Genomic DNA, 26815 nt, shown 5'->3' with positions numbered 1-26815 from the left:
GAGGTCGACGCTCCTTGGCTTTTCTCGCCTAAATAGGCAACTGCCAACTCGCGGGCATTCATGATGCTTCTCACCTAGGAAACACACTCAGAAAGTCATGCTAACATTCCGCACGCACTCGTTTTATGGCTGCTTTAGGGGTGGAAATAGTAAAACGATCAGTTTGGCATGTTTGAAGGGGTTGCCATTGAAACAACCTCGCTTGTAAAGAACAAAAAAAGAGGATACAGAAAAACCCCAAATTATATATCATTAATAACATTTTTCTAGGCTATCCCCCCGCCCCAACTTTTTCAATGCCATGTGCTCGGCCCTGTGATGGGAGGTAAAAAAAAGCTTAGATGTTGAGATTTTGCTTAATTTTACAGGATTATTTCCCTGAATATTCTTTCTTCGGCTTAGTCGCATACTGTAATAGTTGTGAAGATACGTGAATACGTGTCAGACTTGCAGCACCCAATATTTATATTTGTATTGGTTGCATAAGGTTGTATGGGTTGCAAAAACACGAGAAATTAAATGAATACCTTTCAGACTGCAACAGCAACGATGGCGAAAACAGTGCCTCACTTCCCCACCCCAAATCAGGATAATAGTAATGACTTTCAAGCGTTTCAATGGAAAGCTATCAAGCTACCTGCAAGAATGGCAAAGCTCTATTCATCGATGCGACGCCTGCGTTCTGCATCCAAGTGCTACCCCGAGTCTCCACCATACCACCTGAAAAGTCATGGTTGCAAGGCCTTTAGTGCATGCTCGTTTTGACTGGACGTGCATGAAGTATTCTTACACAAGTGAATATAATAAAAATTTACGTGTGTTTAGAACACTAACCAATCTCGTACCCAGAGCCTGCGTTTCTTCTAGCCTGCAGCGAAGAACGAGGGCTCTGGCATAATCCATTTTTGATACCAGGATTTCTTGGACTTCCGGTATAAGAGCGCATGGTATGGTTTTAAAGCCTTGCCAAAAATAATAAACATATTTTCCCGATTCCTAATTTTTACTTTGATCGGAAGTAAACCCAGAACTCTGTTTTAAAGCATGATGATTTTCGCTTATTTATATTTCACTTTGGGCAAAATGCATATGCGCCAAAAAATGTATAACGCAGAAACCACGTTCTTCACCGCAGGCCAGAAGAAACGCAGGCTCTGAGTACGAGATCCAATACTAACTGCCTACAAATAATGGTCTGCTTACAATTCGCTGCAAAGCCTTCTTGCTGCAAATATCAGTCTTCTCATGCGCAGTAACGTTGCATTTGTCATCATGGCTCACTTCATGAGCTGTCAGAAAATACTGGACTTGGCATGTTTGACAGACAGCAAAAAAACAGCCAAAACACAAAACAGCCCAAAATAATTTACTATGACAAAACAATTTTTAAACCTGGTTATATCAAAAAATATCGTGATCAATTTGTTAGCGTCTATTGACAAGCAATTATTTACCTCAGACTTTAGAACAGTCTAATTTACTTACCACTGCATGAGTAAACTATAGAACTAAGATCGGATCGTTATTTGTTGGCACTCTGCTGTAGCGTAGTGGTTAACCGCTCGCCTCTCACCGCTGTGTTCTGGGTTCGAGCACCAGCTCAGACTGGATCATAAGTGAGTTGAATGTAGTCGGTTAGTGTGTGTGGAGGGAACCTCACGGAAAATCGCCGGATGGGACTAATTGATGGTTGTAAAATGTTAAATAGTTGGTTAAGTCATTATAACTTTTTCCAGGGATTTTCTCCGGTTGTGCGGTATTTCATTCTCCTCCTACAGCAAAACAAACTAAATAACAAATAATATTGGAATCCAGTGAAAGAAAAGACACCTGGTGGAGCCACTGCTAATTATCTTCTATTTATTCATATAATTTATTTTTTAATCCCTTTCTTCATTAGAAAAAAAAAATGCAGCAAATTGCAATAATTATTATCGTGAATAGCGAAGGCTGTTTTTAACTAAATAACAATGATGCCGAAAGGACCTGGGAACCAGTCAAGATCCGCGCGCGCAAAGACGTAGTTTCTCACTATGACTTCACAAATCTTCCGCGATTTCTCATTTGTATCGTTTTCTTCATTCGAGAAACACTGTTGTTCTGCGCTGCGATAAAAACGTAGGAAATAGTCTTATTAACAAAAGTTGAGTTACGAATTTCAGTCATAAAGGATGGGGTGCGCGTACAGTAAACCAAAAGTTCAAGAAACAGAACCGGTAAGTGTCTGATTCACTTAGATTTGAAGGGCGTAGTTCACCACCAAAAATGACATTGATTTGGTTTGCGCGCAATAAGTCATTTTACCTTTGTGTCACATTGCCATTTTTATAGTGAATCTCATTACACATTATGAAATCAAAACAAATTTTAAAATAATTAAATTACTTGATTTAAATAAAATGTACGTAGCCTTATATACGGAATCCCTCTCAAAACTTTAACAAACAAAATATAGTCGATAGATGCACTTGTTAACTACTACTGGGTTTTCTTGTTTTCAGATTACTATGGATCAACTTCAAAAGGAGTTATTCAAGTTCAACAAAAAAATCCGAGGCTATTTGAGGCGAAAGAGTAAGACTTTAATCAATATTATTACTATGATTCGATTTTGTTATCAATTTATGCAGAAAAACTGACCATAGTATTTCATGGTTGCAGATAACTTCTGTTTAAAAAAAGTCAAACAAAAGAATCCTCAGGCAGAGGAAAGGCCTCAAACAAAGGCACGGGTACCTTGCGATGATAAACTGTGCTCAGCAGGCAAACCTACAAACCAGAGTCCTTCAAATGAAAAACCAAAAACAACAACAAATTCGAAAGAAATCAAGGAGGATGGCGCTGCACGTGTACTGCGCTCTGTGTACTCAAAAACCGAGCCGAACAAAATCCGAAGATCTCTATCACTGAAAGCAATGGCTCCCGCCAAAAGATCTCTACCATTACAAGAAAGAAAATTAAGGTGAATAAAGGCATGCTAATGATTTGGCCTTTTGTATCACTGTATCATGATAACAAACACTAGATTCCAAATGCTATTTACAGCGGTCTAAATCTAGAAATCCTTTTTTAGTAATCCTTAAAGTATCATCGTTAAACTATAGCCTATAGGCCAATCTCCACAACAGTTGTACAAGGGTAGATTTCTTTATTTACAAAAAAATGGACTGGCATAATCCATAGGAGAATCGTTTGCAAGAAATTCCTTCTCACATTCAAAAGCTCCCACATATAGCGTAAAATATACTCAAACTTTTTTCCCTAGTATTCTTATTTTCACTTATGTTGTTCTTATTAGTGAACAAAGCCAAGTTTCCATTGCTGATATTGTGCTAAGTTCACAAAAAAGTGTGCAACATACGTACACGCAAGGGAACCAGATGAGCGTTCTGAAATACTTCCATCGTGATAGACTGTACCATCCAGAAAGACATTATAACTTCATCAGAGAGATTGGTCGAGGAGCTTTCGGACAGGTTTACCTTGCAAGACACAAACAGATATTACAGGTACTGACCTCATGATAGAAAGCGTGAGAAACACAAGTATACGGCCTGTCATAGTTCTACTCTGGCAAAAAAGTGATCAATCATGATTAATATTATCCCTAACATGTTGGTTTTCTTTTTCGCGATCAGGGCGAAGAATATGGCATCAAGACCATCTCGCTTGAACATTCAGACGAGAGAAGCCTGCTCATGGAGCTCGAGGCCCTGCTTACCTTCAAGCACAAAAATATTCTCGCTCTTACGAACAGCTACCTCACCGATGGATTCTTGTACATCGTCACAGAATATGTGGCTGGGATGAGCCTTTACTCGATGATGTCCAACTTTTCAAACGGTTTACCAGAGTACATTGTATCACACATTATGAGAGAATGCCTGCAAGGACTTGCACACTTGCATCAGTCTGGATTTATTCATTGTGACATAAAGACCGAAAACATCTTGATTAGTAACACAGGCCAGGTAAAAATGACTTTTTTTTCTTTCAATGCGTCAAATACTAACACGTCATAAAACTGCTTATATATGCCAAGAATCAATCATTGCCCTTTACCGACTGCAGCAAAAGGGATGGCACTAACGTTATTAATATGTTTGCAGATTAAAATAGCCGACTTCGGACTAGTGGTGAGAACGACGCAACCGATACAACCAGGATTCCGAGGCACGCAAATGTATGCATCGCCAGAAATGGCAAATGAGCTGCCATACGGCAAAGAAGTAAGGAGTTAGTTATTTTTATCTTAGTTAATTTTATATGCTATCAAACCTATGAACTACTGGGATCTGGTGACGGACTTATGTCTGCTTTTCTCTATTTGGTGACTTCACATAGACGATGATTTTACGCTTGAGTGGCCACGAAACAATGGCTTCAAGTCGAGGTTAGACTTAAAGGCCTATTAGCACCTACCGTGATGCACCGCGGTCACAGATGATTTTCGTGGTCCATGAAAACCAAAGATTCATAGTTTTCCTTCGTAGTAATCGGGTACAAAAATCATTGTTTTGCGGCTTTAGGGAAGATTTAAGTATGAGAGTATGTGGACCGCGTGGCACTAATGAAATAGTAGAAGATAATATAGGTGGCACTAATGAAATAGTAGAAGATAATATAGGTGAAGATTTAAGGAAGATTTAAGTGTTTACTCAGAACTTCGAGACTGTTCTTTTCATTTGTTGTGAACTCTTTATTCGACTTCAAGAGATATGACTGCACGAAAACATACGAAGAGAGGCCTGCCCTCAAGGAACGAAAATATTGTAAAAGTGTGGTTTAGAAATTCCACAGATAATCTTTGGAAAGAAAAGAAATCTACTATGGGTTTTACCAAGGCAACGAATAGCGAATTTGCGCCTGCTCGATCAGTGGTCACACACATTTCAAAATAAACCAATCGCGGTGCATCACGGTAAGTGCTAATGGGTCTTTGATAAATACCTGTAGAAAGTAAATGTATGAACACATTGAATCCAACCTCGACTTAAACCCGGGCCGTTTAATAGGAATTCGGAAAAAGTGATGTATCCACGTGCAAGTAATGTGGATATGCATTCATCAGCGACGCACTCAGTGTTTCGATGTGAACAGTACTCAATAATGTTTGATGTGAACAGTATCGTAGTTGTTACTGACCATGGAATTCTTAGTTTCTAAAATACTCCTCAATTCACCTTTCACCTGTCATTTTCTTGCCATAGATCGACATTTGGGGCCTCGGTATAGTTGCCATGGAGTTGTTCCAGGGATATCCACCATTACGGATTGCTGACTGCATGCAATGCTTTGTGAGCATGGCTAAGTCTGGCTACACCATAATGGATAATGAGGCTGCATCCAGGGCTTCAGAAGACTTGATGAACTTCTTGTACAACGGAGCACTGAAATATAATCCTGCAGATCGATTATCTGCTGACGAGCTGCTCACCCATCCTTTTATTTTAAGACATGAGCATTGGGGTGGCTTCTGTGACTGTCTGTCATCATTTATGAAATGGGTGCTGGAGCCAGTATAAAAGCTCAGACTAGATGATGCTGGTTGATACTATAATCATTGCTTTTGAATAATTCCAAAATGAAATTGACGTTTTATTCAAATTTTATTGTCGTGTAAATTATCTTATAAAGATTTAAAAATTACATATTGTCAATCCTGGATTATGTCAGACACGTGTAAATAATATAGATTTAGGCACTGTCCAACAGCGGAGTTCTCATTGTTTAAAATATATAATTTCAAGCTCATACTTCTAATATTTTACATAACGATGTTTGGGTCAAGGGCAAATCCATGGGGAACAAATGGAGACTGAAGCAGTAGACATCCTTAAGAAAAAATAAAATAAAATAAAATAATAAGAATCCTCATTTTGCTGAATTAATAAAAGTCGCTTATAAAAAATAATATATACTGAATATATATATATATATATAATATCTAAGGCTAGATGAAACGAAGAAGAAGTAGAAAAAAGTTCTTTGAATATGGTGGCAATCGAACCCGTAATTTAGTTATGAAAAATACAGAAGAATAAAAATTAGTGCCTTCATGCCATACCCCGAGACATTCGGTGGGTCGTAGTATGGACTTCGGACATGACGGCAATTAAGGCCCTCTACCCTTGGGTGTACGGATTACGCAAGATAGTGTTCTTGCCGAAGCATCAGGCCGGAGAAACTAGTCGACCCCCAGACTATATCTACAGCTAATCCCTTGCACTCTGCCACGCACTGGTATTGATTTGAAGTGGAAAATAATTTAGTCTATCTGTCTTGTTCATGGCTATTGTTGTGTTAATTAAATGAAATCGTGGCCCAATGGAAAAAACGTAGGCTTCCAAAACACTGAGTCAAGCACGTTTCAGTTAGATTAGTACATGGATGGGTGACCTGAATGTATAGTTACCCACAACTCGGTTTTTGAAATTCTTTCTTTTTTTTTTTTTTTTTTATATTTTTTGTTGTTTTTGTTTTTGTTTTTGTTTTGTTTTTGTTTTTGTTTTTGTTTGTTTGTTTGATTTTTGTTTGTTTTGTTTTGTTGTTGTTGTTTTTATTTTAACCTTCACTTTCCTCAGATCACCTTGAAGATTCTCGAATAAATGTAGACCTTATAAATATTTTTTCCACTTATAATACGCCATAGTGTATACCCATTCCTGTTTACCTACAGCACAACGCTTCGAAAAGTCTTTGAACGTGATCAGTCACTAACAAGAGAATATTAACCATGTGTTGGGCTGCCTGTCACCCTACATGTAGCGCGCGCGTCGTAATTAAAAAAAGGCGGGAAATTGAGCGGAAAGGACATTTTGAAACTTTGCCAAATTATTGAAAGTGTAAGCTCATGACCAACAAAGCAAGACTTTAAACCGTTATTTCCACTATTTTAAAGAAAGAATAAGTTTTTGTGGATATGGGCACTATATAAGTTTTTTAATATCATCATCATCATCATCATCACTATTATTATTATTATTTTATTAATATAATAATTTCTCTCAATACTTTTTGATAGAAAAAAAATATGTTACGATGGAAAGAGGGAACAAAAGGGGTCAAGCGCTCTCCTCCTCCCTCTCCCCCTCCCCCTCCCCTATATATTTTCTCGCCTTGGCCCAGTCCCACGCGCTACAACCATAGTAGGGAATGCCTGTTGATTTTCGCGCGCTTTTCTTTTCTTCCCTCACTATCAGTTCATATTTTTTAGTTTTGTCGCTCTAAATTAATTTTTTCTTCATTTTTCCTTTACTATGGACACTTAGATTAATAATATTTGAAAAGGACGTCTACTTTTGCGTGCAAAAATGTCTCTTTTATCGCAGCAAAGTGGAGAGGACAGTTCGTACATTTTGGTGGCCAGGTTGGACAATGCTCGCAATATGTCAAATATTCTTAAGGCTATACACTTCAAAGAGGTAAAAAGAAAGTACAGGAGTTGGATGGGCTTTAAAAGTTTTTTCGTTAACTTTTGCAAGGATATATTAAATTTATAAAAAAATCCACATTTATAAATTTATAACCATATTTATTCATAGATGTATAAATTATGTTGAAGTCCTTATATGAGCTTTTTTTGCTCGCGCTCCAGCTAAAGGTATAGATTCATTTTAGCCACTGTTTCAGTTTAGTTGTATCCATGTAACTTTTCATGCACAACAGTTTAACAAAAAAAACTATACTTTAGGGAATAGTAATAATCTTTATTGAGAATAGCAAGCATCCCAAAGAGATTTACAAAAGGTTCCTCTTATTTAAAGAAGGGCTCTCCTATAAGTCTAAAATGGAAAAATTAAACCCAATACCTGCCCATATGGAATGCAGTTGCACCATCCAACAATTCAACAAGTAACGAAAAATGTTACATTTAACAACCCCTCCCCCCATGTCCAAAGGCTATGCGAACAACCTATGATATAAAGTTTTTTTAAAGTATCTTTCATTTTCTTCTTAAGTATAGAGTGCAACATGTTTTGTTAGTTCTAATGGTATAAAGATGACAGTGGAGGATGCCAAGTGTGTACAGGCCAATGCATTTATCCAATCCAGTGTATTCCAGGAATACACCTTCAAGGAAGAGAGTGCTACATTTAGAGTGAATCTCAATGTTCTAATGGTAAGGAACCCAATGTTAATATTTTGTCTAAAATTATAGATACCCTTGACATTCTCTAGGGTGATCAAAGTCCACAGTAACTCACAGATGGAATTGGTAGCATTTTACATTCTGATTTCTTTTCTTTTCCAGGAATGTTTGAATATTTTTGGGATGTCTAAAGATTCTGGAATGTGCGCAGCATTGAAATTATGCTACAAGGGCTATGGCTTCCCATTGGTGCTCATGTAAGTAGAGATCAGTGCGGTCAAAGGGTTCTTTGTTGATGTTCCCAATGATTTTGTGCTCAATTAGGAAATGACTATGTAATCTCCAACTAGTAATAGCAGATGAAACCAGCCTTTCAGCAAGTTTGCATTTTCGCAAAAATGTCAAAAATGTAGCTGTCTAACCTCTGATGTGGCAGATACCATTATCATTAAAGAGAAGTAAATATCTAACAAACAATATTATTTTTTCAAACTCTTCTAGGCTTGAAGAGGGTGGTGTTCTGACTGACTGCAGCATTCAAACAGAAGAACCAGATGAAATTCTAGACTTTGATTTTAGCAGTGCAAATGTGCTAAACAAGATCATTATGAAGGTGTGTTCATAGTTTTTTGTTAAGGGGGTCCTTGGGCTTCTATAAATAAATACTGTGATAATTTCAAACTTTGACTTTGTTTAAATGTTATTATAATCCAGTCCGAGTGCCTACGAGAGGCATTTAATGAACTGGACATGACAAGTGATGTTCTGCAGATATTGATGTCTCCTGATAATCCATATTTCCGACTCTCAACTTTTGGTCATGCAGGCAGTACACATGTAAGGAATCTTGGTCATATTTATTTCTGTTTGTTCATTTATGCATTATTCAATTGATATATTTACTAGAAGAGATAAGTAGCTAAAAACTAGTTTGAGTTGGTTTCTGTGAGTTGCGTCGATGTTTCTAATGAAACAGTAATGATAAAAGGGTAAATTATACACTGTGAGAAGATGAAAATTTGACTAACTCTTAGTCCCAATGGGATTGCTGTCGTTTGCATTGCTAGGTGGCTACCCCAGACAAAAATTGCAACGTGCACTTTGTAATAGACTGCCATCAATCAAATACGTTGATGTCTGCATTTACACACGTGTGATTCAAAAGGTGCCAAAACTTGTCGATTGTTTACAAGTATTATGAGCCACACTCACTGGGCCGATCTAAATGCGTGTAAATGACGTCAAAGTATTTGATTGACGCAAGTCTATTGCAAAGTGCACGTTGCGATTTTTGTCTGGGGTGGCCGCGTAGCAATGCAAACGACGGTAATGAACGCTTTGCTTTTAACTAACAAGTTCTTTTGTCTTTTGATTGTTTTTTTTTTTTTTCATTTCCTTGCCCACCTTGATCTTATTGGTTGCTTTTGTCTTATTCTCATTATACAAACATTCCTTTCTACCACCTCTTTCTCTTTTACTCCGCGAAGAACTAGCGTCCGAAATGTCAGTTTTTTCATCTTTTCATGGTGTATAACTTACCCTTTTATCATTACTATTTATTTAGTATGTTAATATTTTGTTTATCTTTGATTTTTAATAACACATAATAAATTCCAACTTATTTTTTTCATGCCACAGTCAGATTTCCCAAAGGATTCGGACATGGTTGAATCCTTTGAATGTGAACAAACTCAGACAAATAGGTAAAGCAATATCACCTGTTTAATATTGACTTTGGTATTTACTGTATACTTCTCTCTCACAATCTCCATTTGACATCACCCCTCCCCAAGGAATGGTCAGTGGTCAACAAGACAGGACCTTTTCTTCAATTTTCAATTTTCCAGTTGTCCCTGTATTAGCTCCATCTTTTACCATGATATTTAATAATGAAATGCTCAAATTTTAACATTCCCAGTTTTTAGAACTTGAAACTTTGAACCCAATGCATTTTTTGGTGCCCACATTAAAGTTAAAATATAGTCTTTTTTCTGCTACGACTCTCTCATGGAGTATTTTTTGAATGTGTAGGAAATGACATTGAAACAACTACAATATGATATAGCTGCACACAGCTAGTACGTTGAAGGTCAATGCTACAAATTCATTACAAATTTCTTTCTCATCCAAACTAATATTGCCCTAGCCAAAAAAAGAAAAATGTTTTTTCAATTTATTTATATCAATTTAATTTCTTTTCTTTTCTTTTCTTTTTTTAAAATTTAATTTCGTTGATGCTGTTTTTGTTTTTCACAAAGGTACAAAATCAATCTTGTGAAGCCTTCCACAAAAGCCTTGCACTTATCTTCGAAGATTTCAATAAGAATGGATGACAGAGGGTTTTTGTCTTTACAGTACATGATAATTAATGAAGACAGTCGAGTTTGCTTTGTAGAATATTTGGTAAGAGATGCAATCGTATCTATGAATTTACTCAAAAATTCAATCACTAAACATACCTTCCTTAAGGCATATCAGGGTACTCCAAAATTGGTATGTAATATTTCACAGCCGACAGTGAGGACTAGACAGGATTTCAAGTCCAAGTAATTAGTTGCAGTCTGAGTCAGAGGACTGGAACTAATTGCGTGGACTTGAAATCCTGTCCAGTCCGATATTGGAGGCTTTGAAATGACTTCTCATGCTCATTATTATTCGACTTGGAGAAACTGGAACAAAATTAATTCAGTCCTAGGACTGAACTAATTTTGTTCCAGTTACTACAGAATGAATTCAGTCCCTTCACATGACTTTACCAGGTTTCTAGTAACATCATGTGACCCAAAAATAGCCCATTGATTGGCTGGTTTCCTCATGAATTATTAATGAATATGAGAAGAAAGATTTAGTTTTTTTTTTTTAGTTTCCGGTTGAATACACAATAAGCTAATCATTTTCCAAATGCAGCATTTTTAATAGCAAGAAATAATTAACATTGCATTTTCATTATTACATGTGGAGAAAGGTAAAACACAAAAACTGTTTACCAGATGCCTTGTAGAATGACTGTTTGTCATTGTAGGTAGATATCCCACTGTTACTCTATAACCGTCACCTGGCTGGCAGTTTCTAAAGCAAAGATCCTACCTTACCACCGACAAATGGCTGAGTCTCAGCCTTGCACCTGCTATTATATATTAACTATTTTCCCCCTTTCTTTCATTTTAGTGTGCGCCTGACGAGGAAGTTGATGATTTTGATGAAAATGATAGCGAGACAGTTTGAAGAAACACTGCACTGTTACTCATAATAATATCATAATGGCTACTAAATTTAGAAATGTTGTATATTTTTATTGACATTAAAAATTTTTTTACTCAGAATACATTTAATATTAAAATGCTTAGTTCCAGAAATTATCCATCAGGTCCCTTAACCCCCGAAATTCTAATTTCTTCCATACAAACCTCTAGATCTTCTTTTGGAAATTCCAAAATTCCTCTGCAGGGAGGGCAGTTATTTCTGGAACTACACAATTAATGTATGAAATGTGTTGGAGTATTTCTAATTCTATTTATCAATTCCTAGGAGAGAGAAAGAAGGGAGTGTCTTTATTTGTGGACTTTTTATAGGTCTGGAGAAGACTTTTCCTCAAATCTTCTTGAGTACCATGAAACAATGGTTCCAAGTTGAGGTTCGACATGATGTGTTCATAAATTTACTCTATTTTATCTTGTCCAACCTCGACTTGGAGTACTGCTTCATGATGCATCGGATCCAGTTGATATGGAATAGTGACCTACATGTACATAGAAATAATGTTACTGCAAGACTGAGGTGTCTTGAATGTGGTGAAAATTCACCAGCGAAAAATAAAAACATCATTGCCACACTATCATAATAACGATATTGAAATGATATGTAACTAACAAAAAGATGTTAACCCTCAGTGTTACAATAACCAATCAAAATCCAGGAAGATCATGGTCCAAAATCCCAGGTGTCTGTCCTAATCTTTGAATTCATACTAAAGACCATAATTCTTAGAGATTACAGTGTCATTGATCGATCTACTTTTCAGCATTTTTTGAAGCCATAAAAGCATTCCAACCAAGAGCAATGGCATTGGCAAACAAAACCCGATACTGAAAAATAAACCATTAAAAAAAAAAGATTACAATTATATTATTTCATGTTATAAGCACACTAGTTTCCCTCGCAACAGTTTTTAGTGTCGGTCGTCACGCAACGCACCCTCCCCACAAATGGCGTCGGGTGACGACCGACACTAAAAACGGATGTGAGGGAGACTATAAGCACACAGACTTCACAATTACAGGGGGTCTATATTTGTAAATAATTTTTAATTGGCTGGGACAAACTTCACTGAAAGACTATGCTGTACCCTGGGAAATCAAGGTGTTGTGTTTTACCTTATACCTTTTGTTGATGAGCTATGATTTTGGCTATGATTAAATGGTGGTTAGGAATGGGGACCCCAGAAGTGAGAGTCCAGTGCACAACTTATAGGAACTCCATGCGTAATTCCCTTTTATTTACCAAGGTTAATAGCAAACTACCCTAATTTTCTTTCTTCCTTCCTAATTTTTGCACCTGTGAGATCTTGTAAAAGAATCATCAGAGAAGAAGAATAGATAACTATGTTGCATTGTAGGAAGGTCCCTTGGTTTTTATAAACCCCTTAGCTTGTAGCACTTTGGAATGCAGCTCAATCTGGGGGACAAAAAAATAGGTTCCAATTCTCAGGAGATTAGAATTCCTTTGTTTTGTCCCCGAGATTGAGCTGTTTTGACGTCATATGCAAGGGGTCTATTGCCACAGGAAATTACCTTTTTGTTTGCTTATTTACTACAATTAGTGGCAAGTTTGCTTTACCTACCTCTACTGGAACATAATTGAAGTTCACATACTGTGCAATAACCCAAACTCTTAAACTCATTTTAAATGCTATCCAGAAATTATCATGAACTTTCTTGACTGCTGCACTACATGACTTTCCCTGCAAATGAAATAAGAAATGATTAGAGAGAGATTTAATTAATTGACCAGGAGTGGTTTGTCAAACTTAAATTTATCCCATTTTCATTAAATTATGCCACCCAAAACCACTAGGCCTACATGTATAATCCTGGTTAATGTCTGGAATGTTGTTTTCTGTCAATCAAATATCCAACAGTCTGAGTTAGTAATATCTTACTTGATGGAGGCCAAGTATCCAAATCTTGGGCTGAGTTGGGCACTTAAGGACGTTTGAGGGCATTGTTCGCATGCAGCCTATCTATGCATGAGTTTAGTGTGCGAGTGTTATTTGAATGTTTTGATGGGCAAATTATTAAGAAAACCTATTTTTCACTTCTTTTTGGCAAAATATCTCGGAAACCAATTCGGTGACTCCCATTTTTCTTAAAGTCTTAAAATTGAAATACACCACAGAAATCTACAACATATTTTATGTGAAGGAAAAAAATTCTGATTGCAGGGAATGAATGACATCAAATTTACAAAAAAACATGTTAACGAAATCAAATTGTATGCATGCACTTTGACTGCATCGCACGGATTGAAAGTTATCACTACAGATGTAACTCTTACTTACATGCTTTTGAATCACAAATGTCAAAGAAAGCTATACTTGATGGCCATGAATTTTTTCCTGCATTTCTTAGATGTTTTTTTTTCGAAGCGTTTCTTCGATTCCTTAGGTTACTCAATAGTGTATATGTGTTTTTTCCTCAATAAATCAACATTATTTCCTCAGCGTTTATCAAAAGACGAATTTGGTGACCCACAAATATTATTTCATTTTTTGAACACCAAGTATAAAAAAGTTCTGATTACAACTTCATTTGCCCGCAAATGTCCTTAATTATGAAAATGGGCATAAAAATATGAGGTGGAGCCAGAATAAATAGCGGCACATGTCATACCTCCAGTAATGAGATGATGTAAAAAAACAGCACATAAAAAATAGGAGAAAAAACTAGTCTATCCAGAGCTAATTTTTTTGCTTGAGCGTGACTTGTGCCTTTAGGTAAGTATTCTTCAAGGAATTGGTAAAAGTAATGTACCAGTGGACCTGTTACAGCAAACCTAAAATATGTGCAACATTAAAAGTTAAATCAGTCCCCAGGGGGTGTACTCGGGTGGGTAACATGACGGGGGGCTCCAACAGAGCTTCATATTGCAACCCCCAAAAAATACTCAAACCTGAAATTTTACACCCAAAAAAATACATGACATCCAAATTTCTGGCCCAAAAAAATACAAGACTTAAATACTTCAAAACTGGAGAGCCTTCTAATGATCCACGAAGCCATTGGCGTGTGGGAGGAGGAATTGATGTCCCCGTTGAGGTCACATTCAAGACGAGCAGAATCCAAGCCAAAGAGATCAAGCGAGCTCTTAAGCATAAGGGCTTAACATGTGCATAAGTAATATGATGAAGTGATAAAGGGACGTGAACGATTGACGTGTAATAAATTAATATGGAACCAAGGAAAAGTAAACGACATTACATATTATAAATAACGTTGTATTGTTTTCTTTTATTGTTATCAGTATGTTTCTTTTGGGAACTCACTCAAAAAAATCAAACAAATAATTTTCTGATACAAAAATCGAAACTTGGAGAAGTGACGACCCAAAAAAATACAGGTTTCATTTCGAGACCTAAAAAAATATGTGGCTCGGTCTCTTGACCCAAAAAAATACCGGGAATGAAAATTGTCAACCCAAAAAAATACGTCGGACCTCCCCGTCATGTTACCCACCCAAGTACACCCCCTGGGAATCAGTCCATCTGTTCAATGTTGGATGGTTACTCACAAAACTAAGTGTCTCAAGATTATATCACAGTATCTGTTATGATTCACATATGCACAAGACTAACACCCTTATAAGGTCATTCTCTTGAGACTCGACTGAATAGAGTTTAGTTTTTTTATCTTGGATACACAGAGAATGAGAATGAGTTTAAAACTTTCCCCTCTGTGCTCGGCATTTCAAATTTGCTCAATATAGACCTCTTGCATGTGACGTCAAAAGCAACTCAATCTTGGGGACAAAACAAAAGAATACTAATCTCATGAGAATTAGAACCTATTGTTTTGTCCCCCAGATGGAGATGCATTCCAAAGTGCTTCAAGGAGTCTATTATTCATGCAAATTGTTGAAAAAACTGTAAGTATATATCATGTAGTTGGAAAACAGGGAAGAGGGACCATTGGCAGTCTTTGCTTGACAAGGAAGTATGTGCAAACCAATATTTATTTTTATTACTTTAATTATGCTGTTTTACTGATTTTTATCTCTTACCCAAAGGTAGAAAAAGCTGCAACAGCTCTCACATCCACCCCTTTGCCTTGACTAATCCTTGACTTCTGGGAGAGAAGTTGACCCAATCCTGATGTAATTGCACTAAGAAAGAAAACGAATTTCTGATATTGCACACACAAGAAAAATAAAACGCTGAAATTTGTTGGTCATCCTGTGTTTTAGTTTGAGGGGAAGGGGGGGGGGGGGGGTAGGGATCAGACATTGAGTGAGAAGTTATTTATGAAATTGAACACGTATGGTTTTTAGTAATTATGCAAAGAGCCGATGGGCATAAAAGTTGTAATTACTAAATAGAATCTAGAACGCATCTGAGGACAATGAACAAAACATGCATAACCTTAAGGAGTTATTACTTTCCCAACAAAATTAAATTGTAATACCCTCCCTTACATATTTCATGAACTATCCTAAAAAAACACTAGAATTTTTAGAAAAAAGACTCACTTTTCGCAACATCAAATGCAGCACAAATCTTATTGCGAAACAAGCGCTAAAAATAAAAATAAAACCCGTCTTCCAGAGTACCTGGTAATGGATTTTGTCAGCACTGGACGAGTCCTTAGGTAATAATTGTACTGTGCTAGTAACTGTGAGAAAAAACCTTTTGATTTCTTCTTGCTAGACTCATGATCTTTATCGCTGGTCCTGCTTGTGTGAATCGACTCTCGACTGTCCGCCATTTTTGTTTCTTGTGTGTAATGTTGTGTTGCGGGTGGGCTTCCTGTGCTAGTTCGATTCTCCACAGGTAGCCCATAGAAAATGCATAGACCATATAATAAAAATCAGCTCATTTCATTCAGGTTTAGATGACACTAAATTAAGCCATGGGGCTGTTCAATATAGCAACAACACACAGTGAGAGTTTTATTTCATTTTATTGATTTTAAAGTAGAAAAATGAGGATTCAAAAATACCCATATAATACCACTATTATTTTTGTCTGTCTGTCTGTCTCTTGATCGGTTCAGTTATTCCATTGTCAACTATGAACCTTGGCTACCTGTGGTGTACGTACAATATAAATATAGTTGTAGTCTTTGTTTTTTAATGAGTCTTATATAATAATGTGACGGTAAATCGTTGACTTCGGTCATGGCTCGAGGAGCAGCAGCTTGTTTATCATTCATTCGAGCACAATTACTTTTATTTACACTTCGATTGTACCGCCCCATTAAATATGCTTTGTGGCAGCTTTGACTCGATCGCCGTTCGTAACCGTATCCATTCAAGAATGGTAATTTTCACCACGCCGCTCGCTACGACCACTGCAATGGTGATCAACAAACCTTTGAACTAATACTCATGTTCATATTTATTCCGTTTGTTTTATTTTAAATTCAATATCAACTAAATTGATTCCCAAGGCCGAGGATTGCCGTATTGATATACTATAGCTGTTCATTCATGAGCATACAAGGTTCAAAGTCCGTACGTATCACTCACTGACATGGCGGTCTCTAAAGATACCCCAAAAGGCACAGAAAATACGTCAGCAAGCCAGAAGACTTATGAATTCGATGATCTGTTGGAACTAGTCGGAGGGTTTGGACGCTACACGGCATTTCTGTACGCCTTCATGTGTATGCTCTCTGTTCCAACAGGAGCCCAGAATCTCATTCAAGTGTTCTATGGTGCTACACCAGACTTCCAATGTGTGCAGCACCTATCAAGAGATAATAATACATGTGGGCTGAATCAGTGTTGTTTAAACTGTTCTGGTTATCAATTTAGAGATACGTTTACCAGTGCTGTCACCGAGGTGAGTTTACTAATGGTAAAATTTGCAAAAATTACGAACGTTCGATGACAATCAATCGAACACAAATTGTTTGTTTTTGAGTTGATAAAATGTTCAATTATAATAGAATTTTTTTAATATTGAAAATTTCAACTGTTACATAAAAGGGTTCAATGTTTAATACATTTGATCACCGTGACTACTTTTGTAGCTCTATAAAATACGCATAGCTGTGTATCCCGTATCATATACCGTAACTAATCAGATTAAATTACAATAAAAATATTCAAGGGTAATCGAATTTCTTTTGTTAATTCTTGAGGGGTGGACAGAGCAAAGTAAAAATCTTCAGGGGTATTGGAATTTCTTTTGTTGGGGTGTACAAAGCAAGGTAAAAATAAATTCTTCAGGGGTAATTAGGAAATAAATATCTTCAGGGTGTCCATGTACGTAGAAATAAAAGAGCTCAATCCTCGACTAGGGGGGTGCGCCCATTAAATAGAACGCCCAATGCAGACATCCCCAATGCATCAACAACAAATTTACAATCGAACGTATAATTAAACCGAACGCTCTATTATTGTTATATCGATTACCTTTGATTGCCAATCAGTTTAGCTAATTCGAAAGTCAACTTAACTCAAAGGCCATTTAATTTTGTAAAGCAAACTTGTATCATCTCTCCCTGATTACGAGAATACTTGACCGGTCCTTTGCTATTTGTTTTAGTGGAATCTTGTTTGTGATCGATCGCATCTCAAAGCCATGACACAAGCCGTCTACATGGCTGGTCTACTGGTTGGATCAGTGGCCTTCAGTATTATCTCGGATAAATTCGGACGACGGATCTCCGTGTTCGTCAGCATCTTGCTCTTGGTAAGCTTGATTTTTTTTTTTTAACAGCATCTACCTTTTTACTCGGGCTACTCGCAGGGTAAGCCCGAGTGTAGGTTTACCTTTTTGCCGATCTGTCGTGCAACGTTTTGGAAATCACAGCTAGCCCAGCGATCACGTGGTTGCTACAGGTAGTTGAAGAGCTGTCACGTGGTTTCAAATTACCCAGAAGCCTTTTCTTATAATTACTTCGATGCCAAGTGACAGGAAGAAGCATTTTTGTGGCTACTTAACACATGACGTCATCAATCACGTGACTATAAAAACTGTAATAACTCTATAAATATTTGACCACCGTCAGTCAAACTTGGACAGACATACATTGCCGGACATTGCTTACACACGGGTGCCAATCATGTGACTAAATTTTATTTTTAGTTTTAAAAAACTGTTATAACTCTAGAAAAATTTGACCACTGTCAGACATACATTGCCGGACATTGCTTACTCACAATGCCAATCATGTGACATATGACGTCATCAGCCACGTGATCACAAAAAGAAAACCTGTTGTAACTTTACAAATATTTGACCATTGTCAGACATACACTGCCGGGCCAGCTCTCAAAGCTTGTATGGTCCTCCTGTGACGCCGTTTGGTTAAAAAAATAATAGTAGTCACATGCAGGCTTTGCTTCCATTTTTTTAAAGAAGTCCCAAAAAACAGTCTGTATCAGTTACTTCTATTGTAGCCCGAGTACGCACTCTCAGAGCGTCTAGTTAAAGGTAAAAAACGACTTCCCTCCCTCCCTTCCTCCCTCCCTCCCTCCCTCCCTCCCTCCCTCCCTCCCTCCCTCCCTCCATCCATCCATCCATCCACCCACCCATCCATCCATCCATTCATCCACGCAAGCGCATCTGTCTCATCGAGTGACGTACCTGGTTTGAATGTCTAAAGTTTTGGGTTTCGTTTGTTGCCCTTATTGTTGCTTATTTCTCTTGTTTGTCTTAATTTTTTTATCAGTTTGTTTGTGGAATTTCGTCAGGCTTTGCTGACTGCTTGTCCCTATTCACTCTCCTTCGTTTCTTCGCCGGCATGGCCAACGCAGGATGTCTACTGGCTCGATACGTCTACTGCATGGAACTGGTCACCACCAAACACAGGACAGCGGCGGGCTTCCTGTGTAACATATTTGTTAGTCTAGGTTTCACGACTCTTTCTTTGTTAGCTTATCTCATCCGTGATTGGAGATACTTGATGCTTGCTGTAACACTACCCGCCGCTCCGCTGGTCTTTTTCTGGAGGTAGGGATACCAGTTATATGATATATATCAATATATTTAAAAAATTAAACCTACAAAGTATTGATGATGAAGAAATGTTTGAATCTTGATTATTTCGGAAGCAAGAAGATTTTCCTCTGGCAACAAGTAGTTTATCCCCCCACCGCCAATATAAAACTCAAACATACCTTTCTCTTCAAATTTCTGTCATATCAATATGAATCATTTATTATGGTATATGATCCAAGGTTTATCCCAGAGTCTCCACGCTGGTTGATTGCCAATAACCGCTTCAAAGAAGCCCATGACATTCTACAACATTTTGCGGTGAAGAACGGCGTTCCCTTGGATTACGATCACTTGGGCTACGTGATACGAGAGGCAAAGAGATCCGAGCTCCAGAAGGAAATCCAGAAGAAGCCTGGACTTCTTGACTTGGTGAAGACTACTAAACTGCGTAGAAGAACCATCATTTGTACTTTTAATTGGTAGGTTTGTTGGATAAGAAAACAATGTCAGATTGGCTCTCTGTGTGCTTGCTTGCTTGCTTGCTACTTTTCTTTATTTTGATTGTATTTTATAATTTTTTAGGTTTGTCAATGCTGTTGTATTCTTCGGTATTAACCTGAACGTTAAAAACCTTGGCGGTGATTTGTACCTGAACTTCTTCATCCTGTGCATCATTGAGCTTCCTGGAGCATTAATGTGCTGGTACTTACTTGGACGGTCAGTCATTATTCAGTCAATTTAAAGTATTATGAATATTTCACTCTGGTATTCCCCAAATGCATGCGTTATTTACCGGACAAATGCGAAGACCATAGATCCGTTTTTTCATGTCAAATTAATGAAGCCGCAACAGAGGTGTTGAAAAGTGATTTGCTAATTTTTCGCCTAAAGCACAATTCAACCTTCAACATACCCATATTTAGAATGGATGTTTTCCAATTTCAGACCACGTATGATCCCCTAGAGTTCGTTTCAGTCTTTGTTTAATGGTTGCACATGAGAAGACATATGAATGTGGTTACATTTCAAAAAAAAAATCTGTCTAAAATGGGAAAACATTTTAAGCCGAAGTTGAAAAAGGTCAATTTATACGCCATAATATTATGCCGCCATGGTTACAAAACAATGGTAATTGATGGAAAACTTGCTACCATTTAAAACCGGTGATTTCGTGCGCCCGCGAGCCCAACATTAATGTGTATTAACTACAATCATTGCCATTATTAGTTGACACGCTTGACAAATTTTATTATTTTAGAGGGTACTTCGCAAAACACTACCAAGGACTAAACCCCCCTCCCCCCGTACGATGTTGGGATTCCTGCAAGTTGGCAGAGGGTTAGCGAGTCTGATCAGGGGTAACAACTTTCCGGTTTCAAGCAACAGAAACATTGTATAGGGGGGAGGGGGAGAGCGCGACAGAGGAAAGCCATTTTCAGTGTTAGCCAAAATGTGCCATCGTGCCAAGTATTTTGGCAATGATTGTGGGTCGTCCCCTTGATGATTGTTTACGATATCCCGATTTATTTCAAAATATCTATTTTCTTCAGATTTGGTCGTCGTCTTCCTTATTGTTCGTTTGAAATCATTGGCGGAGTGGCATGCATGCTAGTCCTTGCTTTCCCCACTACTGAAGGTTAGTCACTACTGAAGATGCGAATCAGCCCGTATTGCGTTTATGTTGATCAGGAGAGAGCCGCAATATAAACCTGAATTTCCTCGGGATAGGAGAATCGCGATACAAAACTTATTGCAATTTTAAGTTACCAATAAGGAATCTTATAAAATAACTGTTATGAATGTCGCGTTCTGATTGGTTTGGAGCGCGTGCTTTATCAGAGCATATTGCACGCGCGCGCACTTTCCGTTGCGTCATTCCTAGCTATTATTGTAATTTGTATTTTATAAAAGAAATAAAAAACTTACTTGCTGTGCTGTGTGCAGTCATAAAGCACTTAATTGGGGATTGGCAGAACACTCGAAAAGTGTCCAGAAGCACTCCGCTACGCGTCGTGCTTCACCTAACACTTCCCTCGTGTTCTGCCAACCCCCGCGTGCTTTATGACAGCACACAGCACGCGCGCGCGTTTTCTATTTCTTCATTGGTGGCTCAACATCGCAATACATATAACTTATAAGTATTCTTTGTTCATGGCATCACGGCAATGTTATGAGAAATTACTGGCTTGACCAAAATATTTTTGCTAAGCCCACACTTTTTTTTCCACCAGCTTATCGTCCAGTCATCACTACCTTAGCAATGATTGGTAGATTATGTGTGGGTAACAACTTCATGGCAGTGTATGTTTTCACTGTAGAGCTTTATCCTACAGTTATAAGGTAACATGTCTTAATTTAATTTGTAACATAGGAGTACCTCATAATGATACTCCAGTCTCTGCACTCCTCTTCACCAAACAGCCATGGACTGACTTATTATATCACCATAGTGCTTGTTTCAGTGTTTGATCTTTGAGTTAGCCATGTTCTGACTTAGATCAGCCCAGAGGTTGTTTCAGGGTTCGATCTGTGAGTCAGCTATGCCCTGACTTAGATCAGCCCAGAGGTTGTTTCAGGGTTTGATCTCTGAGTAAGCCATTGCCTGACTTAGATCAGCGCAGAGGTTGTTTCAGTATTTGATCTTTGAGCTAGCCATGTCCTGATTTCGATCAGCCTAGAGGTCGTTTCAGGCGGTTCTATCGGTGAGTTAGCCGTCACCTTGTCGGTCGACAACAACGCTCTCGGTCGTTCCGTACGGTTAAGATCGGAAGAATATTTGCTTAACGACGTCTTCAATATCATTGTGTTTATACATATATTCTGCCGAACCTGTCCCGAAGTTAGCATTGTGGAATGTCCGAGAGCGTTGTTGTCGACCGATATTGAATTAATTATTTCTAGCGGGGTGAGCTCTTTAGGTACACCTCACTTTAAAAAATTTTTTCTCCAAAATTTGGATAGGACGAGCTGTAGAAATTTCACTACCATCTAGATAAAGCTCTGGTCTATTGATGTAGGTGGTTTAAAGAAAAAACTTGGAGCCGTTTTGAAGAAAAAGGCGAAAATGTGATTTTTAGCAAAACTCTCATTTTTGAGGTTTACAACGACAATTAGTAAAAAAACATTCAATGAGTTTTTAAGAATTGATGCTGATTTTTCGTAAGGCTCATCCGCAATACTTGGAAATAGGTATGTGAAAACTCCAAGGCAATCCATTCAATGGTAATGTTTCTAAAGCGCGATGTTTCATATGCTTGAAATTTTGGATCGAATTTTCAAGCGGCGTCATAACTTTTTTTCTGCCCAAGACTTTCCATCCAAATTTATACACAGGCTGCAATGGTACTAGGTGATAAGATTCTGAAAATTTCAGAAAAATCGTACCTGGGAAAAAAATCAAAATAAAATATACTGTTAGAATCCAGGATAATCCAAGCACATTATATGAAAAATACAGATAAATTGACGCAATAGTTTTGCGAAGGGAGCGAGAACAAAATTGTCCAAAATTCGCCCTGAATTAGTTTGGTTCCACCTTAAATCAGGGCAGAGCTAGACCGCCGTTTCAGTATTCGATTTGTGAGTTAGCTACCGATAATTCTACCTATCAGCGTGCGCCACCGATTTTTCAGCGGTCGATAGTTATCTGTAGGCAGTTATCTGCAAAAACGAGCCTGCATAGGACAGCGGATGGCGGTTATCTGTAGTTTAGGATTTTTACTTATGGTTTTTTCAACTGTTTTAAAATAAAGTTTATTATAAAGTTCCTATCTTCGTATTATTATGAACAGTTAATCTATTTGAACAGTGTTTAATAAAAACAAATATTGAATTCAGCTTTGATGATATCCAGAATGATCAATGTCATGCGCGACAACTATCAATGGCCTCAGCCTACGGCCCTTCGACCAATAACACTTGCCTCGACATTGATAATTAAGAATATCATCAAAACCTCATCCAATAATCGTTTAATAACGACTGAATTAATAACAGTGGATGCCATTGGTTGATTTTTTTTTTTTTTTTTTTTTTGCATTATGCAAGATGCGGCTTAGTGTATTGACGGTTTGCCCTTAATCAACAGAAATGTTGGTCTTGGTGTTGCATCAATGATGGCTCGAGCTGGAGGAATCTTGGCTCCATATTTTGTCTTACTTGTAAGTATTTATTATCAAACTTCAAGAATTGCCGAACCGAACCAGAAAAAGGGCTGCAATTTGATGATAAAACCACCCACCCACCCACCCTGGAGAAAAACCCTCGAAGCAAAGGCCGAGGAAAGGGACAAGAAGCAGCACTACTCACTTACGACATTGAGTCCAGGAATCGATCAAACACGGGTCTCTCAACAAGGCGATTAGACTGCGTTCAGCCGGTTTAAAAAACCGGCTGAACGCAAGCTAGTCCCCGTGTTGATAGACGAGCAACGCCACTCGTGCTTCCTTTCAATAGAGAGTTTTAGATTTACGTTCACGGCAAACGTGAAACGTCAGTTGCCAGTAAGAAATTCTTTTAAATTACTGAAAAAGAATCGCAAAAAATTCCAAGTAGTAGAAAAACAAAAGAGTATTTGCGCTTGGTGAGAAGGTTTTTAAAAGGTAAAGTAAAATAAAGGAAAACTATGAAAACGGGGCAGGGTTTCCAGCGTTTTGTCTTTCATTTGTCAAACTTACGACTGACAAAGTTAGTAATTCCTTGATTGACATTTTTTGATTGACGTAAGCCAATTACATAGACGACTAGATATTGTTGTCATGAAAACACGAGCAACCGTTAATGCAAATGTTTTGTTGTCGATTCCAGGCCGATCTACCGCAAATCGATCGAACTTTGCCACTGGTCATCTTTGGGGTCTTGGGTATAGCTGCAGGATTGGTTGCATTGTGGTTACCAGAAACACTCTTCAGTCCTATGCCGCAAACACTAGAGCAAGTAGAAACATGGCCAGAGGATTATAAGATATATTGCTGCCAAAGCCTTCAACAGCGTATGAAGCACTCAAATAATGACCAGGATGGGGAAGCTGAATTATCGATGCTGCATGATGCATAGGATGAAGGATAAATACCGAAAAAGCGTAGAAGCCTCTTTATATCATTTTTTCATATCAACCTCAAGTTCGTGTGTCGCTTTCTTTCTACGAACATATATATATACGTGAATAGGCCATTCTCAATAGCACTATGCTTTAGGAGCAGGCGTAGCTCAGTTGGTTAGTGCGCGACCTTCAGAGCTTGAGGTCCACGGTTCGATCCTCAGGATTCTCCACGTCTGTTTCGACTTCTCTCTAATCAGTGTAGCTTCAGCTTTAAATACTCTTAAAACAGAGCACTGATGGAGAGAGGGGGTAAAGTGCGCACCGTCGGCTTCCATTGATAGCAGTTGAATTTCAACTGAAGGAAGTACCGATGTTAAATATAGGTGCTTTACCTTTTAACGATATCGTCGTCCAATCTTTAAATAACATTTCATAGGCATGTACCTGTGCCATTTGCTTTTTGTTGTAACGTAGTTTGATTGACGTCCACTAATCTCTATTTCGTCGCGACTGTAAATTCGATTCTGCGCGTACCGTTGAGAACGCTATTTAGCTAGTGGGGTGGCTTAAAGACAATTTCTGGCCATTACAGACTGGAAGAATACATGAATATAGAAAGGGTACCACGATATCTTGTGTCAGGAGGATATTTGCTGAATGGTAATAGGTTGGGCATGCTATGGACAATATATATACACCTATCTTATATTTTGTAAACAACATCCCATCCCTACCCGTCCAAAATCAATAAACCCACCCCCTCCGGCCTCCTGATATGAAAATGCGCTAAAACCACCTTTTAAATTTGTTTCAAGTGACATATAAGGAAACCCGTGCGCCAATTTAGTTGGTGCTTTCTTACGAATTGTAAGAATGATTATTATAAAATAGCTTTAATAAATGCCAAACCCCCGCGTGCTTTGTAACTGCACACAGCCCGCGCACCCGTTTTCTATTTCTTCAATATTTCTATTTATTGAATTTCATACAACCTGCTTTTGTATCATTTATATCATTTGTAAAAACATTCATATACAAAACCATAAAATTATTGATTTCTTTATTTCGATCATTTATATCATTTATTGACTGACTAATTAACTGAGTATACAAATTTTATTTTATTTTTTAAACAGAACAATTAAATGCAAAATTGAGTCAAAAAGCGGTTTTCAACTAGAAATTAAATCCCCCTTCATTTCCCCACTCGTGGTCGTTTGACTTCCGTTTGTGATATGATCGGTCAAATGCAATGTTTAGTACAATTCCATTGCACTGTGAAACTGCCTGGTTGAAACAACCAAAAAAAAAGATTATAAAAAAGTGAGTGGTTATTACAACCAATTTGTTATATTGGTTGATAAAATGGTGAATATCAAGTTATGGTCGTTATTACCAGATTCATTTTGGTTAAAACGACCTCACATTTGGTTGATAAAATGACCAATATCAAGATGGTCGTTATTATCAGATTCATTTTGGTTAAAACGACCTCACATTTGGTTGATAAAATGAACCATATCAAGATGGTCGTTATTACCAGATTCATTTTGGTTAAAACGACCTCACATTTGGTTGATAAAATGACCAATATCAAGATGGTCGTTATAACCAGATTCATTTTGGTTAAAACGACCTCACATTTGGTTGATAAAATGACCAATATCAAGATGGTCGTTATTGCCAGATTCATTTTGGTTAAAACGACCTCACATTTGGTTGATAAAATGACCAATATCAAGATGGTCGTTATTACCAGATTCATTTTGGTTAAAACGACCCTCACATTTGGTTGATAAAATGACCAATATCAAGATGGTCGTTATTACCAGACTTATTTTAGTTAAAACGACCAACATACTTATAACCAATTGAAACAGCCATTTCAACCAATTTCTTATTGGTTGATAAAATAACCAATAAGGTTATTGATATTGCAACCAAGCAAAACGGACGCTCTAACCAACTGAGCTACAAGACCTCTTGTTGGTGAGCGCGGCCTAGATGGTATTTAAGCCTAATCACTTAGGACGAGCGCGCGTTGCGCTGTTCGATTACCTCTCGAAGTAGAATTTAATTGTGAAAAGGCCGAATTAGACGGTACGATTTTCGCCTCCAACCATCGCATGCAACCTGCTCACGTCATACTTACGACATGACTTAGGTCAGATCCACACGCCTACCACATTTTACCTACAACTCCCTACGTGTCTTGCATCTTTTTTGAACTGTAATCGGCGTGTTCACAGTTGAATAAAACACTCCCTTTACTCCAGAGGCCGGTTAAAAGATCAACTTCTTCGTTAGTAAAATTGACTTTATCTTTTTTGTCTTCATCTCTCTCGGTGGGCTTGTTTTTGTTGGCAAAATCGGTGTTGTTGTTGTTGTTGTTGTTGTTGTTGTTTTGTCCGAAATTTTTATCGCCCCACGGACTCCCCCACAAATTTCCCCACAGACTCCCTCACGGGAGGGTATTTTCAGCAAATTTCGCTACGACTATCGCAGGATTTTAAGTCACTTT

The 26815-nt window shown here is 37.8% G+C and overlaps 3 protein-coding genes across 3 annotated transcripts; 2 read left to right on the top strand and 1 right to left on the bottom strand.

The window, feature by feature from the left end:
* Nucleotides 1–7163: 7163 nt before the first annotated feature.
* On the top strand, nucleotides 7164–11415 carry LOC116294246 (cell cycle checkpoint protein RAD1). The gene is made up of 8 exons (XM_031701806.2): nucleotides 7164–7424; nucleotides 7967–8122; nucleotides 8255–8349; nucleotides 8594–8705; nucleotides 8807–8929; nucleotides 9731–9795; nucleotides 10351–10495; nucleotides 11261–11415. The coding sequence occupies exons 1-8, from the start codon at nucleotides 7314–7316 to the stop codon at nucleotides 11315–11317; spliced, it is 864 nt and encodes a 287-aa protein (XP_031557666.1). The 5' UTR covers nucleotides 7164–7313; the 3' UTR covers nucleotides 11318–11415.
* On the bottom strand, nucleotides 11365–16074 carry LOC116294247 (peroxisomal membrane protein 2). Its single transcript, XM_031701807.2, has 5 exons — nucleotides 15914–16074; nucleotides 15368–15469; nucleotides 13981–14143; nucleotides 12933–13052; nucleotides 11365–12177 (listed from the first exon to the last, which is right to left on the bottom strand). The coding sequence occupies exons 1-5, from the start codon at nucleotides 16066–16068 to the stop codon at nucleotides 12103–12105; spliced, it is 615 nt and encodes a 204-aa protein (XP_031557667.1). The 5' UTR covers nucleotides 16069–16074; the 3' UTR covers nucleotides 11365–12102.
* Nucleotides 16075–16508: 434 nt separating this feature from the next.
* LOC116294248 (organic cation transporter protein-like) lies at nucleotides 16509–25284 on the top strand. The gene is made up of 9 exons (XM_031701808.2): nucleotides 16509–17147; nucleotides 17856–18002; nucleotides 18985–19265; nucleotides 19493–19732; nucleotides 19836–19970; nucleotides 20804–20889; nucleotides 21485–21593; nucleotides 23341–23413; nucleotides 24060–25284. The coding sequence occupies exons 1-9, from the start codon at nucleotides 16836–16838 to the stop codon at nucleotides 24306–24308; spliced, it is 1632 nt and encodes a 543-aa protein (XP_031557668.1). The 5' UTR covers nucleotides 16509–16835; the 3' UTR covers nucleotides 24309–25284.
* Nucleotides 25285–26815: the final 1531 nt, after the last annotated feature.

Source organism: Actinia tenebrosa, unplaced genomic scaffold (assembly GCF_029948245.1).
Source record: "Actinia tenebrosa isolate PJP-AT-01 unplaced genomic scaffold, QUT_ActTen_1.0 PGA_scaffold1__47_contigs__length_23844297, whole genome shotgun sequence".
Taxonomy (NCBI): Eukaryota; Metazoa; Cnidaria; class Anthozoa; order Actiniaria; family Actiniidae; genus Actinia; species Actinia tenebrosa.
The sequence above is the reverse complement of the archived record's forward strand: the minus strand, read 5'-3'. Positions and strand labels throughout refer to the sequence as shown.